The 21662-nt window shown below is 40.7% G+C and overlaps 1 protein-coding gene across 1 annotated transcript in view; it reads right to left on the bottom strand.

The window, feature by feature from the left end:
- Window positions 1-4596: 4596 nt before the first annotated feature.
- uba6 (ubiquitin like modifier activating enzyme 6) overlaps window positions 4597-21662 on the bottom strand; it is a 136205-nt gene continuing 119139 nt past the window's right edge. Inside the window, exons 27-33 of the mRNA XM_041186377.1 lie at window positions 21157-21228; window positions 17429-17552; window positions 16328-16521; window positions 13569-13696; window positions 8455-8542; window positions 6050-6144; window positions 4597-4909 (exon numbers count right to left, since the gene is read on the bottom strand). Of these exons, the coding sequence (XP_041042311.1) occupies window positions 4774-4909; window positions 6050-6144; window positions 8455-8542; window positions 13569-13696; window positions 16328-16521; window positions 17429-17552; window positions 21157-21228 (837 nt within the window). The 3' untranslated portion in view covers window positions 4597-4773. The remainder of the gene's footprint in view (window positions 4910-6049; window positions 6145-8454; window positions 8543-13568; window positions 13697-16327; window positions 16522-17428; window positions 17553-21156; window positions 21229-21662) is intronic.

Below are 21662 nucleotides of genomic sequence, written 5' to 3' on the forward strand. Positions count from 1 at the left end.
TGGACCACAGGAAAAAAAGCAACACTTGTCTTTATCTAATGGCTTTAATGCAGTAAAATGCCTCAATACGCTTAAAAGGAGGGTTAAAAAATTGGACACTACTACATAAAGCGGTATTGGGCAGATGACCAAAAACTTGGTCAATAAGATAGATTTTAAGGAATGGCTTAATTTAAGGATAGAGGGATAGAGATGGAGAGAGGGTTAGGGACCAGAGCTTAGGAACCAGGCAGGTGAAGGTGCAACCACCAATAGTGACATTCAAGAGTCTGTGATTGGAAGACTGCATGTATCAGAGAGAGTTGCAAGACTGGAGATCTTTGCAGAGATTGGTTGGGGGGGGGGGGGGCGGTTGTTGGTGGTGCTGGGCGCGAGGCCATATTGGGGTTTGAACAATGACAATTTTAAAAATTAGGTGTTGCCCAAAAGGGAACCATTGTAGGTCAATGAGCACAGGGCTGTTAGGTGAATGTGACTTGGTGTGAGTTAAGGCACAGGCAAAAATGTTTTGGATGATCACAAGATTACAGACAGTATAAGGTAGGAGGTCAGCCTGGAAAGCAATGGAAGTCATGTCTAGGAGGTAATAAATGAATGGATGAGGATTTCACCAGCTGAGATGGGACGGATTTGGTCAATGTTACACAGGCAAAATAAAGCGTCTTAGTGGCACAGATATGCAGTTGGAAACTCATCTTGGGTTCAAACATGACACCACGAGAAAAGTCTTAGACAATTGGCAAGGAGACTGATGGGCTCATGGCTAGGGAATAGTGCTTGGGGCAATAAACAAAGACTGTAGCTTTGGTCTTCCCAGTATCAAGTTGAGGAAATTTCTCACATAGTATAGATAATGGAGGGGTCAAAAGAAATGGTGATCAGGTAGAGCTGGCTGTCATAGTGTTCCTGTGAAACTGTCACTATTTTTCTGATGACATTGCGCAGGGGCAGCAATAGTATAAATAGTTGGAAGAGTCCATGAATGGAGCCTCGGAGGACACCAAAGATAACAGTGCTGGGCAGGAATGAAACCATTGCAGGTGATTTGATGGCTATGAGTCAAAAGGCTACAACAGGTCAAATTTTACTGTTGCTACTCTCAGTCACAAAGGATGTCATTTGTGACTTTGATAAGAGCCAGTTTAGCATGAAAACCTGATTAGAGGGATTCAAACATGGACTTCTGGGAAAGACCAACATGGATTTAGGAAACAACACATTAAAGAATCTTGGAGATGACAGGGAGGCTGCAGATGGTGTAGTTTGCAAGGATAGAGGCATCAAGAGTCATTTTATTTGGAGAGGATAACAATGGCAGATTTGAAGGACAAGGGGACAGCACCTGAGAAAGAGAACTGTTAACAGTTTAACAGTATCAGCTAGCATGGAAACCAGGAAAATAAATTGGGTGGTCAGCAGATTAATGGGAATAGGTTTGAGGGAGCAGGAAGTAGGTCTCACGGACCAGCTGAAGTCAGGGAAGACAAAGTGAAGTAGGAGAGAAACTAGAGGAAGATGCTAGTTCAGAGATAAGGTAGGAGGGAACCTTCAAGGAAGGTTCAACCAGTGGGCTAGTTGAAGAAAGGGAAACAGCTGATCTTATGATCTCAACCTTAATGATAATGTCCATGAGCTCCTCACATTTGTTGGAGGTGAGGGTGAAGGACTTTATGACAACGATTTGCAGCAGATAAAAGCCATCTGAAGCTATCTTTGCATTCCAGTGTGTGCTTTTAGCAGAGAGTAGGACTTGTAGTACTTTATGTGGTCCAGCCAGATATGGTTGTGAATGAGTAAACCAATTGTATACCATATCCTTTCAAGTCTGTCCCTTGGACTTAAAGGAGTGAAGATGAGGGCCATGCTAGGAGATTGGCCAGGGTGAGAGTAATGGTTTTAATGAAGATTAGGGCATCAAAGATGAACGTGTAGTTGTGTGGTAGTTGCAGAAATATGGTGAATGGAGGGTGAAAGGCTAAACAAAGTGATTTTGAAAGTGCAGTTGTGGGCAAATTGGTGAAATTGTTTTTCCAGGGCTGAACACAAAAGGCAGGAGGGTTGGGGAGGGGGGTATGGATGGAGAGCAATACCAGAAAGAGATCAGAGAAAGTCTTATCTATAAGTGACATGACGAGAGGAGTGAAAGCACGTGAGGTGGCAGGTCAAGGGAGTAGCTGTGAATGAGAGTTTATGTGGAGGGAGAGATTAAGGGAGGATAAGATGACAGTTACCACAGATGGGAGAGAGCATGATGAATTGAGATGGTGGTTGAATTCGGCGAAGTTGTTCAGTGAGGGGGGAAAGAAATGAGGGAGATATTTGGGTGGGCAGTAGAGAATGAAGATTTTAAATGAGAGGCAAGATGAGATGCTCAAAAGGAGGAGAAATTACCAGAGGGATAGACTGAAGTGTGGTTTGGTGACAAGGGCCACACTACTGCTATGGTAGTCTCGGGAGGACAAGTGGTGATAGTTATAGCAGGTGGGGAGGCTTCATTTTGGGGAAGGTCATCGCTGCAGTCTTACTTGCATCAAAAAAGTACAGTACCAGGCAAGCAGGATATGTTTGGTATCACAATGAGGTGCTGGCATGTTACTCCAAATCTAAAATCAATAAAACTTTACAAGAGAAACTGGTTGAAAGTTATTTTATTTCCTTATTAGATAAATTTTCAGTTCACAGTGTTTGGTTTCATCAAAGTGAAAATCTAGGTAGAATACTCCTCAAGCAACCTGAGGATTCTATATGTGAAGTGAAAGAAATTCACTATCCTATATGCTCTGCAGAAAAAGAGATTTAAAATCATGTTTAAGATGTATGTGTCTCAGCAGGGACACGTAGACTATGTATTTTGGGGACAGAATTTCAACTTGCTGCCACAGCAAAAGACTGCCATTGTGGATTGGTTGGCTTATTACTGTTGTCACCGAATTTACTCTTCAAGGATTTGGTTTCATTAGAAACAAAATTTGGGCTGTTTAAATAACAGACAGCCAATCTACAATGCCAATTTTACACATGACTGGGTAAATTAAAAATACACCCTAATTCTTCCTGAATCCAAGGATGGGCAACTGGGCAAAAAAGATGAGGAAAGAACTTGGACCTACATAGTGCCTTACATGACTTCAGGTTGCCCCTAAGCACTTTACAGCCAACGTAGTACTTTTGAAGTGTACTCACCATTGTAATGTAGGAAATGTAGCAGCCAATTTATGCACAGCAAGTTCCCACAAACAGCAATTATATAATGACCAGATAATCTGTTTAAAAGTGATGGTTGGTAGAAGGATAAATATCAGCCAGGACACCAAATAGAATTTCCCTGCTCAAGTGTCATGGGATCTTTTACATCCACCCCAAGGGGCAGATGAGGACTTCAGTTTAACGTCTCATCCAAAAGACAGCACCTCCAACAGTGCAGCACATCCTCAGTATTGCACTGAAATATCAGCCTAGATTTTGCACTTAGGTCTGTGGAGTAGGTCTTGAGCCCACAACCTTTGGCTCAAAGGCGAGCATGCTACCATTGAACTACGGTCGACACTCCAAAGAAATAAAGATCTGCATTTATATCGGGCCTCAGGGTCCCAGAGCTCTTTACAACCGAAAGAGGGAATTTTATGCACTTGTGGTAGCGTTGTACTGTAACTCTTCAAATCAGTGCTCCAATCCTAAACATACTAATCACAATATCATATTTTAAACAAAATGTTAAAAAAATTAAGTGAAGCTAAAACCTGCAATTTAGATTACTGCGTTATTTACAAAGAACTAAAAAAAAACCTTGCAAGTATCAAGATGTACAAATAACACTTATCTCCTCAATGCGGAAGTTACTGACTAACACAAACTCAGTGTGGTTTGTAGATATAAGAAAACAAGATTTTAACAATCACCATGCTAAATTACAAATAAATTGGCCTACATAAACATACCTTACACAATCTTTTTGCAGATTTTTATAAAAACCCAAATGGTCTGTGATCCGAACAAAATTGCAGAAATTACAGGAGCAATTCAGTTAGTTTAACTTTAAGCTACATTGGTCCAAGACTTATGTTAAGGGGACATGTATAAAAATTATGGCCTGTAGTAGCTGAAAAAAGCAGATATAAGGTTGTTAGCCTGGCCAAAACAACATGCAAAAATAAGCACATAAATGGGCAAAAAAAGATTTGTACATGAAATTTCAGTGCACTTTTTTAAAATCTGCAAAAATCTGCTCTCAATATTTTACCAAAGTAGGGTTGAAATCATTGAGTTTTTAAAATGTTTTACACTGTTATACTAAAGGTTTGAGATTACAAGATGGGGATATATTTCGTAGGAATGCTTGATCAAAATGGAGTAATTGAGTCATGAAGCCACAGTCTATTCCTAAAGCAGTCCATGGTAGATATGCTGAACCCCTCTTTCTTAAACTTGCTATACATCTTTGGTGCAGGACAACATGAAACTTTGTTCGCTTTGAAACAGCAGTTAACAAAGCTAAATTATAGCAGTGAAAGAAGAATCTATACAAAAAAAAATATGTATCATGCTCATGGGACTGGACTGTCTTGACTGCATCATAACACAGTATGCGGACAATCATTTGAAAACATCGATTTTATTGCCGCTATTAAGGCAGTCTGCATTGGGTGACGTGCAGGAGATTACAGAGACATTTACATCACAATAAAACAGAACAATTTAGCAAATTAGGTGAGTGCTTCTCCACTTCTGTGGAAGTTGGTTCAAGGGGCTGAAGCATCCATAGCAAGCATGGGCTCAATTCTCTTCAGGTCTGAAATAGTATCTCACAGGGGGACCTGGCAGATCTTCATCACCATCGGATTCAGGTGCAAAAGACACAGTCAAATCAACATACTTCTTCTCTGATGCTGGTTTCACCAACTTCTGCATTCTGCAATGGAAAAATAACCACATGAATGTAAAACTTTAAATGATTTAAGTTTAATCAGAGATCAGATACCATCCGTCCCTTTCCTCACTCAGCCAAAAGTGGTCCTTTGTAGCTGGATTCGCAAAGTGTATTACAAGTGCATCATGTAGATTGACAATGACTGAGATTGGACAGGACATTGGGAAAACATCTCGAGTCTTCTCTGAATTGTACTGTGGGCTTTTACACCCGCCTGAGGGGGGAAGTGGGCCCTCGGTTGAACTCACACCTGCCTCGTAGCATTCCTTCAGTTTTGTACTAGAGTGTTGAACTTAAAAGTTGACTGAGGTTTTCCACTTCTGTGCTTGTCAACCCATAAGTAAAATGAACGGGCAGAAAATCATAGCTTCTTGAGTGAAATGGAAACTCCAGGACATTGTTCCAGTGGAAATTCTCAAGAAGCATCAACTCTCCTTCTTCATGACAGGCCTGATATGTCTAATTTCCATTAGACCTAAGTAACCAGCTTATACTGAACTGTCACTTTCCATTAATCTCTGAGCCAGTGATGGCACAATTAAATTCATTTTTGCACGTAATCAAACTGATCTCTTTATCTTACTATCACAACAGTTTAGTGAAGATGGAAGAGATGGGAAAAGGTGATTTCCCACCTGTTTACAACTATAAATATCATGAGCTTAGTCTGTTTGGGTCAGATAAAGCTGACTCTTTTTGAATGCTCTGCTCCCCAGTAATAATAAGAATCATACTGGGTAAATTTCCCTCCAATATAGCCAAATATTGTGCCTCAACTTCAAAATCAGAATGACACCCCAGTTGCAGTGATATTTTCCACTTGTCACCCTTATCATTCTGTACCATTTCTAAATGAGATTGTCAATTTATGCTGATTTGGGGGCTGATTTGTGTTGTGTGCGAAAGTATCCTGGATAGTTTCACACATAGCCCACAAGGACAGAAAATGTGGGAAGATCTCACCTCATCACACTGTCTGGATTACAACCCTGGTCATGGACATTGCAGCTGGCTTCAGCCCACGGAAGCCTAGTGTCTAATATAATTGCGGTACATTTTCAACAATTACCATACTAATTATTTTACTAGTCAACTCCACCTTGCTATTTGTGATTTACTTACGTTAGTTTTAGTCGCTTCACGTGTCCTGGCATGACTGGTACATACAACATCTTCACTCCGTGAACCACCATAGTTGGCTCAATGCTGTATCTTTCCTGCAGTGAAAGGAAGTAGTCTCCATTACACTGTAAGTGAGTCTGAGATCAGTAATCAAGTAAACTCTTTGCTCCCAGCATTCTACAAAAATTTGATTTGATTAAGTGTTACCTGTGGCTCAGTGACAGCACTCTTGTCTTTGAGTCAGAAGTATGTGGACTCAAGCCCAACTTCAGAGACTTGAGGACATAATTTAGGCTGACAGCTAAGCGCATTACTGAGTGAGAGATGCTTAATGAGAGCAGATGGGCATAAGAGATCCCAAGGTGCTCTTTGAAGGGGAACAGGGCAGTCCTCCCTGGTGTTTCGGTTAATATTTATCCCTCAACCAAAACCTAAAATCAGATGATTTACTTCATTCAAAAGTAAAATACTGTAGCTGCTGGAAATCTGAAATAAAAGCAGAAAATGTTGGAAATATTCAGCAGGTCAGGCAGCATCTATGGAGCGAAAAACAGGGTTAACGTTTCAGATCTGTGACTTTTCATAAGAAATGGAAAAAGTTAGAAGTGCTCACAGCCTATTAGAATAAGAATAGAATATTGGAACTTAGGAGTGAAAGAGTTATTTGACCAGAACCCCAAAACTCTGAAAAAAATGGACAATTGCAACAAAAAAATGTAGAAAGGAGAAGTATAGTATTAACCTGAATGAAGTAATTCTTGATGGAGTAGAGAAAGTGAGATTTTAAAAGGCCGATTGCAGTGCAAAGCAGCATAAAATGGAAAAATAAGATTCTGTGGTTTCTGCATGAACATCGAATACAATAGCAAAGTGATGATGGTAATGAATCACATAAAATGTTCATTGGGCTACAGCTGGAGTACTGTGCATAGTTTTGATACCCCATTACATTGGAACAACAGAACTGTCATGATAACAGTGATGAAACCCATCACCATATTTAAGATTCTCCAAATCAAGCAAAACAACAAAAACACTGCCATTCTGAGTTGTAAGACTTTTGTTTGTCCAATATGAAGTGCACACTTTTACCACAGGGAAACAAGTCCTGAAAACTTAGACACTGGTTGGCAGAGTCAAGGCTCAAGAAGTCACAAGTGAATTCAGACTACTGCTGGAGTTTAACCAGCTAACAGCAAGCAGTGTTGGTAAGCATTTGCTGCTTGACCAGCTGGGCCTCCTACATGAAAACAGAAAATGCTGGAAAAACTCAGCAGGTCTGGCAGCACCTGTGCAGAGAGAAACAGAGTTAATGTTTTGAGTGCACATGACTCTTCTTCAGACGTAGGGCCTCCTACAAACTGGCTTGCAGGGTGTTCTGGAGCCAAGTAGGAAGAGTTCTGGCCCTGAGTGATGTGTCTACCTCTCCAGGTTCCAACACTCATCCAAATCAAGGTTTTCCACAAGGTTTCAACAATCTTTGTAACCTATGTTTTTGACACAAGACCAAGTTATGGTAAACCTTTATGATCACTGGTTAGGCCTCTGCTGGAGTAGCTCAATTCTGGGCACCACACCTTTGGAAGGATATAAAGGCCTGAGAGCAGGTGGAAGGGAGAATTATTAAAATGGTATCAGGAATGAGGGACTTCAGTTATGTGGAAAAACTAAAGAAGATGGGATTGTTCCCATTAGGGTAGATAAAAATGTTCAAAATATTATGAGCTGTTTTGATATAGTAAACAAAGTGAAATTGTTTCCATTGGCAGGAGGGTCTGTCACAAAGAGCACTGATTTAAAATATAGAAGAACCACAAGTGAGGAGAATTTCTTTTCATGTATTGAGAGTTATGATGATCTGGATTGCACTGCCTGAAATGATGAAAGCAGATTCAATAGTACCTTTCAAAAGGGAATGGATATATGCTTGAAAAGAAAATTCTAGCTGGCTATGGGAGAAGAGCAGGGGCTAATTGGATAGCTGCTTCAAAGAGCTGGCACAGGCATGGTGGGCCAAATGCTATGCTATACATTCTACTCTTCCAAGTGAATACCTTGTAAACTATCTAATTGTAATGTGCATAACTGCAGAGAACATTTCACAGATATCAAGACTGTGCTTGGCAACTGCCATGACAAAGATAACAGATGTGAGTGTATCAAGTCCAAGTGGACTGGGGCGCACCTCTCAAAAAGGCCTCTTACAAGTGCATACTGAAGGTAGATTAGATACAGACAGTGGAGCCACACAGTGACTTTTGCATTTCTCTGAAGTAAAAAGTGCTTTACATTTCACAAGTAATGGTATAAATGTGCCTTTAAACTCTGCTTGAGACATGATAATTTGGAAATTCAACGCCATCAAATGGGAAATTACAAACAATTTGAATAAAGTTGTTCCTTACTTTGACAGCATTTATGAAATTTAACAGCGTGAAATCCTCTCTTCCATAAATGGTCCATCGATCCCAGATTGTAAATGATATCTCATTCCTATTCCAAAAGAAAAAGTTAGGTTTTAGGACCGTATTATTAAACCAGCTGTATTTGGAAATGTTCATTTGCTTACAGCAATAAGTTTTGCAACATTGGTATGCTGAGATGGTGGGAGCATGTCACAGAATCACACAGTGCAGAAGTGGCTCTTCGGCCCATCGACTCTGCACCGACACGTGAGAAACACCTGAACCACCTACCTAATCCCACTTACCAGCACTTGGCCCATAGCCTTGAATGTTATGATGTGCCAAGTGCTCATCCAGCATCCAGGTACTTTTTAAAGGATGTGAGGCAACTCACCTCCACCACCCTCCCAGGCAGTGCATTCCAGACCGTCACCGCCCTCTGGGTAAAAAGGTTTTTCTTCACATCCCCCCCGAAACCTCCTGCCCCTCACCTTGAACTTATGCCCCCTTGTGACTGACCCTTCAACTAAGGGGAACAGCTGCTCCCTATCCACCCTGTCCATGCTCCTCATAATCTTGTACACCTCGATCAGGTCGCCCCTCAGTCTTCTCTGCTCCAAGGTAAGTTTGGATCAGTGTCATATTGGAAGTGTGTGAACTGCACAGCCCCTGTAAGAAAGTGCAGCTTCTTCTACTGGCCTTTTGATCTAGTTCAGTTTTTTTTAAGCAGCACAGCAAACTACATCTACCTGTGTGCACACAATCTTCCCTCCAATGCTTGATACCCCTTACTCCTGTCTCTTTCTGCTCTATTTATAGCATTCAGTCAGTGCTACCACATTCTGTGCTTTCTCCTATCATCTTTCTCTTGCTAGCTCCCTCTCTACTGTCAAATACCTCCCCAAAATCTTTAACCAAGCTCTTGTCAACTTGCAAATTTCTCCCTTATCTTTTCACTGCTTATAATCCACTGAGCATTTTTACCCCTCTACACTGTAAAGGGCTGAGATGAATGTTACAGAAATGTAAGCTGTTGTGGGCCTTAGTTTAAATACACTTAAAGGGGAAAACTGAAGAGGATGCGTCAGCTTGACCAATTATATTTTAGAAATGATCATTTGTCCGTAACATTTAATTTTAATGGGCACCATAAGTTGAGTAATATGGGCCAAAATGTCTCCCCTTTCTTGAACATTTTAAAAAAATAATTTAGAATCAGTTATACAGGAAAAGGATAACAGGTTTTAAAAAATATTTAAAAGCATTTATATAGATCACTGCCAGGATCTAAATTTCAGTATCTTTTTTTTAATTCATTCACAGGATGTGGGCTTCGCTGGCTGGGCCAGCACTTATTGCCCATCCCTAGTTGCGCTCAAGAAGGTGATGGTGAGTTGCCTTCTTTAACCGCTGCAGTTCACGTGGTGTAGGTACATGCACAGTGCTGTTAGGGAGGGAGTTCCAGGATTTTGACCCAGTGACAGTGAAGGAACGGCGATATATTTCCAAGTCAGGATGGTGAATGACTTGGAGGGGAACATCCAGGTAGTGGTGTTCCCATCTGTCCGCTGCCCCTGTCCTTCTAGATGGTAGTGATCGTGGGTTTGGAAGGTGCTGTTTAAGGAGCCTTGGTGAATTCTGCAGTGTTCTTTTAATACAAAGATAATCCTAAGTGTAGAAAATAATTCTCCATGTTTGCGATCATTTTAAAGTGGCCATTCTTAGACTATTTCAGCCATATCATGGTACTGATGGCTAGGGACAAATGGTAGGTATAACACAAAGGAGACAAAATCAACAGAAAGCAAAATTAGGCAGGGTGTAAAATGAGGGGTGAATTCACTACCACCCAATTTGCACCTTGAAGTTAAATTTTAATCTCTGCCTTGACAATCGTAACTATCCTTGAGTGTCTCATGATATGAAATACAGACATGCTCAATAGCTTAAAATTATTTGGGGGTTGATACTGCACCCATAGATCACAAGACTTAAACCAGCTAAGAGAAAATGCACACCAGGTATCACCCCCAATCTATACCTATCCTTCATATAACTAAAGTTCCAAAACTTACTCTTGCAGCAAATGCATTAGCCTAGGATGTGGCCTTATTCTTTCAGAAGCTGATAGCATTTTTGCTCCAGCTGATGAGCATGGATTTAATGCAGCTGACCAGATATAGCTGAATATCACATGCAGATAGGGCCATCCTGTACTTCATGTAGTCATATCAACTTCTTGCCCCTTGAGATGTTTTTAATATGTTAAAGGCACTATACAAATGCAAATAATTGCTGTTATTTTTATTGATGATGATGATTATTAACTTTGGCCTAGGACTCTGAGCTTGATTGAAAGCAGCAAGTCATCAGAATACATTCCCAAATGTCTAGCTGGAATTAATCAGCCATAAAGTAGACAAAGGTGTTTTACTGAGCCTATGGTAACACTCACCTGGTATTTACTATACAAACAAGGAGGAGTAGGCCACATGGCTTCTTGAACCTGCTCATCCATTCAATAAGATCGTGGCTGATCCCACCTACGCCCGATAATTAACAAGGGGCTGAAAGGTTAAGAATCTATCCAGCTCTGCCTTAAAAATATTATAAGACCCTGGCTTCCACTGCCTTTTCAGAGAGAGAGCTCCAAAGACTCATGACCCTCAGAGAAAAAAATCTCTCACCTGTCTTAAATGAGCGGCTTCTTATTTTTAAACAATGACCCTTAGTTCTAGATTCTCCCACAAGAGGAAACACCCTCTCCACATCCACCCTGTCAAGACCTCTCAGGATATTAAAGGTTTCGATCAAGTCACCTCGTACTTGTTTAAACTCCAGCGGATATAAGCCTAACCTGTCCAACCTTTCCTCATAAGACAACCCGCCCAATCCTGGTATTAGCTTAGAAGCAGTTGAGAGAAGGTTTATTAACACATTTACATCTTTCCTTAAATAAGGAGGCCAGTACTGTACACAAAAGTCCAGATGTGGTCTCACCAGTGCCCTGCACGACTGAAGCATAACCTCCCTACTTTTGTACTCAATCTCCCCGCAATAAACAATAACATTCCATTAGCTTTCCTAATTACCTGCTATACTTGCATATTAGCTTTTTGTGATTCATGCATGCGGACACCCAGATCCCTCTGAATCTCTCACCATTTAGATAATGTGCTTTTTTATTCTTCCCGTCAAAATGGACAATTTCACATTTGCCAACATTCTACTCCATTTGACAGATCTTTGCCCACTCACTTATCCTATCTATGCCCTTAAATCCTCTTCAAAACTTACTTTCCTACCTATCTTTGTGTCGTCAGCAAATTTACCAACCATACCATCTGTCCCTTCATCCAAGTCATTTATATAAATTGTAAAAAGTTGAAGTCCCAGCACTCATCCCTGTGGCACACCACTCGTTACATTCTGCCAACTAGAAAAAGACCCATTTATGGCTACTCTCTGCTTCTTGTTAGCTAGCCAATCTTCTACCCATGGCAGTATGTTACCCCCCTACACCATGAGCTTTTATTTTCCACAATAATCTTTGGTGTGGCACCTTATCAAATATCTTCTGGAAATCTAAGTGCAGTACATCCCCTTTATTCACAGCATATGTGACTCCTTCAAAGAAATCCAAGAAATTGGTTAAACATGATTTCCCTTTCACAGAACCATGTTGACTCTAACTGATTGCCTTAAACTTTTCTAAGTGCTTTGCTATAACATCTTTAATAATAGCTTCTAACATTTTCCCCATGACAGGTGTTATGATAACTGGCCTGCAGCTTCCTGTTTTCCTCCCTTTTTGAATAAAGGAGTTATATTTGTTATTTTCCAATCTAATGGAACCTTCCCTGAATCTAGGGAATTGTAGAAAATTAAAACCAACACCAACTATTTCACTAACCACTTCTTTCGTGGCTCTTGGGTGAAGTCCATCAGGACCCGAGGATTTGTCAGCCTGCCGCAACAATTTTCTCAATGCCACTTCTCTGGTGGCTGTAATTTTCCTGTGTTCCTCCCTCCCTTCCATTTCCTGATTTACAGCTACTTCTGGGATGCTCCTCATTTCCTCTATCGTGAAAACCAATGCAAAATACCTGTTCAATTCACCTGCCATTTCCTTACTTTCCATTATTAAATTCCACAGGCTCATTTTCTATAGGACTACTGTTCAGGTTGTTAGCTCTTTTCTCATTTAAACATTTATAGAAACTCACTTACTATCCATCTTTATATTTCCAGCTAGCATTTATTCAGATTTAGCCTGTATTGCACAAATCACCAAACAAAACACAAATCTCTTAAGGACTAACTTTTAGTCCCTCGATCATTTAGCAGATGGAGTTTCTCTGCCAATGAATATTAAAATAAAAACAATTTTGAAGACAGTAAAAAGATTGATGTTTTAGCACTTCGTATGGCATACAGGGAGTCCTGTGGTTGTGGATGCTTTCCTGAAAATCGCAACTTTAAGTGAATCATAGATTCCATTAGAAATCAATATTGGATTCCTTCGGACATTTCTCACCCAGAAAAAACAATGCGCTGGTTGAAATACCGTACCATACATGTAATAGCACTCACCGACAGCACTTTTAGATTAGCCAAACTCCATCTAGTAGCAGAAGTTGGTCTGTGCTGGTCACATCTGAAGTCCCAGAACTACCTGTACTGACTGACTTCTGCCACTAGATGGAGCTGTTCAACATAAGTTCAGAATGGAAGTCAGTAGCCAGAAGTGGAGCACCTGAAAACAAACCCTGGGGACAGAGGATGGGAGTGGGGGTTTGGGTGGAGGTGCATGGCAAGGTTGGAAGGAAGCAATGTCAGGAGGCAAGGCTGGGAGCGAGGCGAAGAGGAACTGAGGGCATGAGCAGTACTGCGGGAAAGGTCATGTGAGCAGACAGGCCACAGGAGAGGAAGTCTTTGGCAAACAACGTTAAAGCAAAACTGGCAGCGTTAAATGAATATATTGACACTACTTTATTAATGATATTAAAGTGAAACAATGTTAAGTGAGTCAATGTTAAGCTGGGACTTACTGTATTAAAACATAAATTCTCAACGTAATGATTCTGTTTACATCAGGCATTAGTTTCCTTTACCTTATTTGTGTTTTCTTAACTGGAGCTGGTTCAGTAAATACTACAACAGGAATAGCCAGGTTAAAGAAGCAATTTCTGTATGCTTCAAAGGGATGGCCTTCAACGATCTTAATTAACTCTACAGCAACCTAGAGAGAAAAGACAAATCTTGAGAATGAATGAGAACATGCAATCAGCATGCTAGGATTGAGTTAAAACATCACTTTTGTTTTGAGAAATAGCTTCTAATCTAACAGAGACCAATGAAAGCCTCTTGCTTCCAAAGGCTGAATTTGAGTTATACCATTTGCTATAGGCCTGAACGGGAAAACTGGCATCAATAATCTTGAGAGGGGGATTTTTTGAGATTTGGTGCAAGTTTTTCTTCTTGGGGTAGCTTAGAGGGAAAAACAAGTAAACAACTGTTTGTTAAACAAATGGACTTTAATCAGTGGCAAAAGAAAGAAATACGAACTGTTAACTTTTAACTCTATAACTTAAACTCTATCCCTTCTTAACCTCTATACACAAACACACACACAAAATCCATGTTTCGTACGTGTTATAAGGGTGAGATAAAACAGTTCAATAGCACCAATCCGGGGTTCAGGATTAGATGGGTTGACTTTGATTGCTTTCTTCCAAATTCCTTGCAGGTTGTTGTGGCGGACACGAGGTGGTCTCCCAGCACTTGCAGTCTGTGGTTCTCAGGTTGAAACTTGCTTTTAAATGTCTCTACTGGTGATTTTTCCCCTTTTCCTCCTGACTGGGGGTTTGCAAAGGAAGTAGGATACAGCAAAGAGGGGGTTAGACAGTTAGCTACTATGGCAGGATTACTGGAGTCTTACAAAACACAGGATAGAGAAGTCTCAGGTCTTTCCTCTTTTCAGGCTAGGAAAACTACTATCCTCACACAGAGCCTGGCTACTTGATCAGGAGCCAATCAAAACGCCATCACTAGGCAGTTCCTCTTAAACCAGTCTCCTTTCTAGCACCATTCTGTCCAACCTGGATCACGTGTGCTGGATTTTGACTTGACTTGTTTCTCCAACTCTTTTCCATTAGCCTGCTCTCATGCTACTTTACATTCTCCTGTTTTTGTTTTGGGTAATGGCCCTACACAATCTACTAACACCCAACTCAAATGGTTCTTCAAATACCAATATGGGTATTAAAGGCACTGGTTTGATTACATGTTGAGGTTTACCTACTACCTGACACATATGACAAGTTCTACAAAACTGCGCTACATTTTTATTAAGTCTTGGTCAGGTAAAATTCCTGTTTATCGATGCTTTGGTTTTCTGTATTCTTACATGTCCTACCATGAGAATCTCGTGAGCTACTTGCAATATTTCCTTACGATATTTGGGCGGTACCACTATCTGATGAACAACTGTCCATTCCTCATCTGCAGGTCTGTGAGGGTGTCTCCGCTTCCTCATCAGAACTCAGTTTTTAAGGTAATAGCACTTCAGAACGTCTTCATCTTCAATTTCAGTGTGAGCTGGCTGTGCTAACTTGCTTAACCCTGGATCTGCTTTCTGAGCCTCAATTAAGGAAGACAAGCCAAACACTTACTTTGAATTATCCTCATCCTTTGTCGGCTACTCTAACATCTGCTCGTGGTATTATGTTGACCTCTGGTGATGGACTTTGTTTAGCCATTGCTCTGGTCACCGATGGAAAAATGCCAGGAATCTGTTCTTGTAACTGCTCTGTCTCTTTAGCCTCTTTTGGACGTTGTGATAATGGGCAAAGCTATAACTTTCACCCCTGCCAAATCATTCCCCAGGAGTAGATCCACTCCATCCATGGGTAATTTCTTAACCACTCCTATTACCACTGATCCACACAACAAGTCACATTCCAATTGCACTTTGTACAATGGAACCGGGATATACTCTCCACTTATCTTGTTTACTAATACTTTAACTATCACCGAATTCTCTGAAGGGAAAATTAGGTCCTTCTCCAGCAAAAAAGTTTTGAGTAGCTCCTGGATCCCTTAACGTAGTTATGGGTTAAAGCCACAGTCCAAGTAAAATAAAAAAATATGTTCTTTACACTGAATGCCAGACCTACATGGATAACTAGGAGAGGGGTCAGCCACTGGGAAACCATAATGAAAATTTGTGGCCTGAAATCACAATGGCAGCTGGCAGCCATCAATAGTTTCGGACCTTGGACCCCCACAGCCCCGGCAGTGCCTGAGACTCCAGAGCCCTAGCAGCATCCGATACCCCAGAGGCTGAACAGCGTATCATTCACTGCAATTGCTGGTCATTTGGAATTGATCCGTAGAAGAATGTGGTGGTTTGTATCAATGTGCAGAGATGACAGTCCTACTCTACAATTCATTCTTTTACTCTCTAATATATGGTCAAACATCACATTGACTCTGAATTTGTCTCAAATTCTATTCAAACATGAGTACTTTATTTTTGCTTTTAGGATGTTATTGATGGTGGCAAGGCAGTATTTACTGCTTATTCTTGGTTTGGTTGAGGATATAAAAGAGCCAACTATTTAAAGGAGGACTGGAAAGCCACAGAGGTTATTCTGAGTAAGGACTGCAGCAACCTTACCTGGAGATCAATGCACCAGTTATTTTTTCACATTAGCCCAGCAGCTTTTATAGGGCTAATTTTACCAGGTTTACTAAATTCAATTTTGGTAAGATTTGAACTGACCTTTGGGCTGCTAGTCTCATACTGTTATTGTTACACTTCTGCAGCACTAATCGAGAACCCAAACCAGAAGCATTAAGGTATTCCTACCAGCCCTGATACTGCTGCAGTTGCAGTTGCTATGGCAGGAATGATCCGACCAGCAATCCTTTTCGTCTTTAACCTGTCTGCCGTATTGATGCTGTACATCTTTGCTCGTATGTTGGAAGCAGCTGTTATGAAGTCAATGTGCCCGTTGCTGTCATTGTCTTTTTCAAAGGAGATTGGCACCATGTGAAGGCGAGCTATGGTGCAATGAAAAAAAAATTGTAGTTATTCGGATCCATTTTGCATTTGTAAGATGCGTACATTGCATTGAGAGCTTTCCTCAGTTTTCTTACTCTTCTCCCAATGAATTTTGTCTCCTTCCAAAGGGAATTACTTGTTCCAGGGTCTGGGCAGTAGTTTTCCAGTACCTCATCCAGGTGGCCATTTTGTTTCATGTAAATCTATACTGAATGTTTGATGGCTACTTGGCAAAGGTGGGTGCGTGGGTGGCGGGAGGGATATCATCGCAGCCAAGCCTGCCTGTTCTTGTGTGATTCCCACACATTACAAATGGCATTAGGGGCCTAATGGGCAGTGATCAGGATCAGAGAACTATAGATGCTTTCAACATAGGAGGAAACTACTCACCTGACAAGTCTGTGCTGACTCTTTGCTATAGTAACACAAAGTAATCCCACTACCCTGGCCTCTCCTGATAGTCCTGTATTTTCCTCAGCTTCAAAGCAGAACCAATGGGGTTTGTCCTGACTGGTCTATCATTTCCCTGGTAGACTGCAGAGACCAATCAGCATTCATAGTCAAATTGAGGGGGAAAGCCTGAGGTTAGCTCTAAAATAATAATGATATAATTAAAAGCATAATATCACTGCTATCCAGACTCTGTCTTTGTTCAGTTTTGATCATCTCATGTGGTGGAGATATTGAGTCCCTGGAAAGGCTCAGAGCAGGGCCACTCAAATGGAGCCTTTAATTTTGGAAAAAATTGTAGACTTTAAGGAGACATGATTGAAGACTTTAGGATCATGAAATGATTAGATTCTGCCCAAGTGCATCTGTCATTCAGCCTGTGGCGTCACTTCAAATAAAGCAGATCAAAACCTCAAAGCAGTGACCGGGAACATATGCACATTTCACGGCACTCACTTTTGGTTGCCATTCCAGTTCTTCTAGCTTTGTTCAACAGGTCAATGGCCACTCGTTCCTCTTCGCTGCTTACTGCGAGTTTTGCCTGGTCAGATTTCTTTACGTTTTCATCAGTTTCTATTTGCTATAAAAAAGGCAGAGTTTTCATGCTACAAAAAATACAGCATTGCAAACAAATACAGCTTTGTTTAAAAAGTTTGAACTAAATTTTTTTCCTCTTATAGAGGCCAAAATTTCTATTTATTGGAAAATCCTTTGACATAAGCACAATTGGTTTCATGTCTTCTACATACATGGGAGTGACTTGTGTGTTTTTAACTCTAAAATCAGCAATCATCAAAAGAAGATTATTCATTTAGATAGTCATAAGCTGAGTTTTATTATATTTTATCATTGCTATCACTCCTCAATTTCCAAAATGAAATTGCATGAACTAATTTTCAAGCATACTTTATTGGGCAAGAAAATGGACTCAGATCTCCGTAGGCCCGGGTCAAAAAATGAGTTGGTGTCAGCCTTTGCTCAGTTGTAGCAATCTCAACTCTGCATCAGATTGTTGTGGGTTCAAGCCTCACTCTAGGGACTCGAGGATATAATCTAGGCTGACACTTCAATGCAGTACTGAGGAAATGTTTCACAGTTAGAGGTTTCTTCTTTTAGGTGAGATGTTCAACCAAGACGTTGTGTGCCCTCTCAGGCGAGCATAAAAGATCGCTTGGCACTATTTAAAGAAGAGGACTAGTGTGTTTGGTCAATATTTGTCCCTCATCTAATCCAAGGGGGGCGAAAAATGCAAATCAACTGGTCATTGTCTCATTGCTTTTTCTGGGAGCTCACTGTGCATAAATTAGCTTCAGTGTTACCTACCTTACAACAGTGACTACGTTTCAAAAATACTTAATTGGCTGTAAAGCACTTGGGACATCCTGAGGTCATGAAAGAATCTATATAAATACAAGTTTTCTTTCATTAATCTGCAAAACTGAATGAGTGGCCAACACTGTATAAGTATTTAAATACTATTATTTTTTTTTTAAATTCAGGTTCATGGGATGTGGGCTTCGCTGGCTAGGCCAGCATTTATTGCCCATTCCTAACTGCCCTTGAGAAGGTGGTGGCGATGAACTACGTTCTTGAATCGCTGCAATCCGTGTGGTGTAAGTACACCGACAGTGCTGTTAGGAAGAGAGTTCCAGGATTTTGACCCAGCGGCAGTGAAGGAACGGCGATATAATTCCAAGTCAGGGTGGTCAGTGACTTGGAGGGGAACCTCCAGTTGGTGGTATTACCATCTATCTGCTGCCCTTGTCCTTCTAGATGGTAGTGGTCGTGGGTTTGGAAGGTGTTATCTAAGAAACATTGGTGAATTCCTGCACTGTGTCTTGTAGATGGTACACACTGCTGCTACTGTGCGCCAGTGGTGGAGGGAGTACATGCTTGTGGATATGGTGCTAATCAAGTGGGCTGCTTTGTCCTGAACGGTGTCCAGCTTCTTGAGCTGCCCTCATACAGGCAAGTGGGGAGTGTTCCATCACATTCCTGACTTGTGCCTTGTAGATGGTGGACAGGCTTTGGGAGTCAGAGGGTGAGTTACTCGTCGCGCAATTCCTAGCTTTTGATCTGCTCTTGTAGCCACAGTATTTATATAGGTAGTCCAGTTCAGTTTCTGGTCAACGGTAACCCCCAGGATGTTGATAGTGGGGGATTCAGCGATGGTAATGCCATTGAACATCAAGGGGCAATGGTTGGATTCTCTCTTGCTGGAGATGGTCATTGCCTGACATGTGTGAGGCGTGAATGTTACTTGCCACTTGTCAGCCTACGCCTGAATATTGTCCAGGTCTTGCTGCATTTGGCCATGGACTGTTTCAGTATCTAAGTAGTCGTGAACATTGTGCAATCATCAGCAAACATCCCCACTTCTGATCCTATGATGGAAGGAAGGTCATTGATAAAGCAGCTGAAGATGCTGTGACTTTGACCACAGGTAATCCAAGAGCTACTGCATGGCTTCTGGTGCTCGCTGTGGTTCTGCATGACTGTCTAAATGCAACAGCAGCTTTCCCAATCATTTTTATACAGCATATTTACTAAAGTAATATAGTGTGATTCAAGGATAAAATATTACTTACTTTATTGATACCCAAGGTTACAGGCCTCACAAATATGAAATGACAGCCCCACATGCAATGCTTGAAGGTTTCCTATTTGTTTTTCTCAGCCTTTTTTGCAAATACTTTGCAAAATAAGCTGGCTATTGCAATGCATCACACTCCACCATATGAATTTGCCTCTCTATGGACAGCGGACAGGATAAATATTCTTCATCAAATTTAGAAACAGCCCAAAAACACCAAGTGTCCTTTACCATAGATGTTGGCATATAAGTCAACCTGTGAAGTCTCGAAAAATCCCTCCAAAAACAGATAAAAGTAAACTGCCGGTGTGGGTGTGGATGGTTGCCATTTTGAAATGTCAGCGACATCCAACACAGAGTGGGCATGTCTTAATCTCCCACTTATCTTCACAATACAGCTTGTGTCACCTGCTTGATCCCTTGCACCTAGTTATAAGGTACCAGTTAGTAAAACATGCATTGGTGGGGTGAAAAATTGAGGCTGACTACTGATCCAAGTGTAGCAAATCGTGGTTGAAAGGTGGTGGGGAGGTTGACTTATAATCTGAGTACATGCAAAAACATGATTTTTGTGGCCAGAAAAATGGAGTCGTCATATTTGTTGGGTTAACCTATACGCCGTGATTTATGGTACTTATATAAAATATTTGAGTGAAAAGTATGGTGTATAGTCTCAGGAGTTTTCTAGCATTACAAGGATAAAAGCTAAAAAAATTCACCTCAGACAAAAATCCATTTTGGCACATTTGCCTTGAGGTGCTTTTAATGGTGCTACATAAAATAGGAGATATGGTTTTACTAGAAATACCAAGCAAAGGAAACCACCATGAAAACATTCAGGCTATGGATATGCATTGCAGCCAGCAGAATGCTTACCCTGATATTTGTACTATTTATCTAATTTTAGAAAACTTGCTAATGATACAAGTAACTTTGTTTGTTATCCCACCTCCAAAACCTCTTACTCTCAGCTATTAACATTATACCTATCAGTTTTTTGTTGCATCTTGCACAGTACACTCAGCTGGACCACAGATCACAATGTCATTTGCAACCACTTTGAAAAAAAGAAATGAGACTTGCTCAAATTGGAGTGGTGAATTTGTTACTTCCAAGAACTTTATTTTAAATGAATCAATCTGGCTAAGTGCTCTTGGAGCCAATCACATATATGAGTTTTTGCTAGTCATATTTAACATGCTACCCTAAATTTTAATAGCTCATGTGTTATGTGCAAGTCTTTTAGTCGCATATAGATATAATTACCACAGTATGGTAGGCAATCTTGCATGCTGGATTCCTAAATTAATGATATATATGTAATTTGGATGCATTATGGAAGTAGGAATGCCACAAGTTTGGTTTTAGCTTCAATAAATTTTGGGTTATTTAAAAAGAATAAGAACTACTGACCAACGATGTGATAGTACAGGATTTTTAAAAGCAATCGTCACAATATAAACAGAAAAGCTCTTAGGTCATACTCCATGGTATATTGTGATGAGACACACCAACATACAATGTGCAAACAATGCTGGAAAAAAAAGTCCCTTTGCCAAACTCAGCTCTAACCTGTTACTCAATGACTTACTTTTGCAGAAGGTGTAAACTTTGGAATCTCAACCTTGGACAGTAGTTGGGAAATAGCTTCCTTAGATATGTCCTGGAATAAGTTAAACAGAGTTATAATATAACCTTCCCAGAAATTGTCTCTGCTGTTTTTCATTATATGACACTTATTTTACTATTGCGGTAAATCCTGCTCCTGGTCTGTTGTCTCTGGTGTCTCCCAAGGACTGATCCTTGGCTCCCTCCTTTTCCTCATCTATATGAAGCCCCTCGATGACATCATCAAAAGGCACAGCATTATGTTCACTGAGGTGATCCAGCTCTACATCACCATCAACTCTCTCAACTTCTCCACCGTTGCAAAATTATCAGACTGCTTACCGGCACCCAGTACTGGATGAGAAATTTCTTCCAATTAAATATCGGGAAGGCTGAATCCATGGTTTTCTGTCCCCGCTTCAAACTCTGTCTCATAGCTAGTGTCTCCATCTCTTACCCTAGCAACGTCTGAGATTAAGTCAGTTTGTT

Source organism: Carcharodon carcharias, chromosome 4 (assembly GCF_017639515.1).
Source record: "Carcharodon carcharias isolate sCarCar2 chromosome 4, sCarCar2.pri, whole genome shotgun sequence".
Taxonomy (NCBI): domain Eukaryota; kingdom Metazoa; phylum Chordata; class Chondrichthyes; order Lamniformes; family Lamnidae; genus Carcharodon; species Carcharodon carcharias.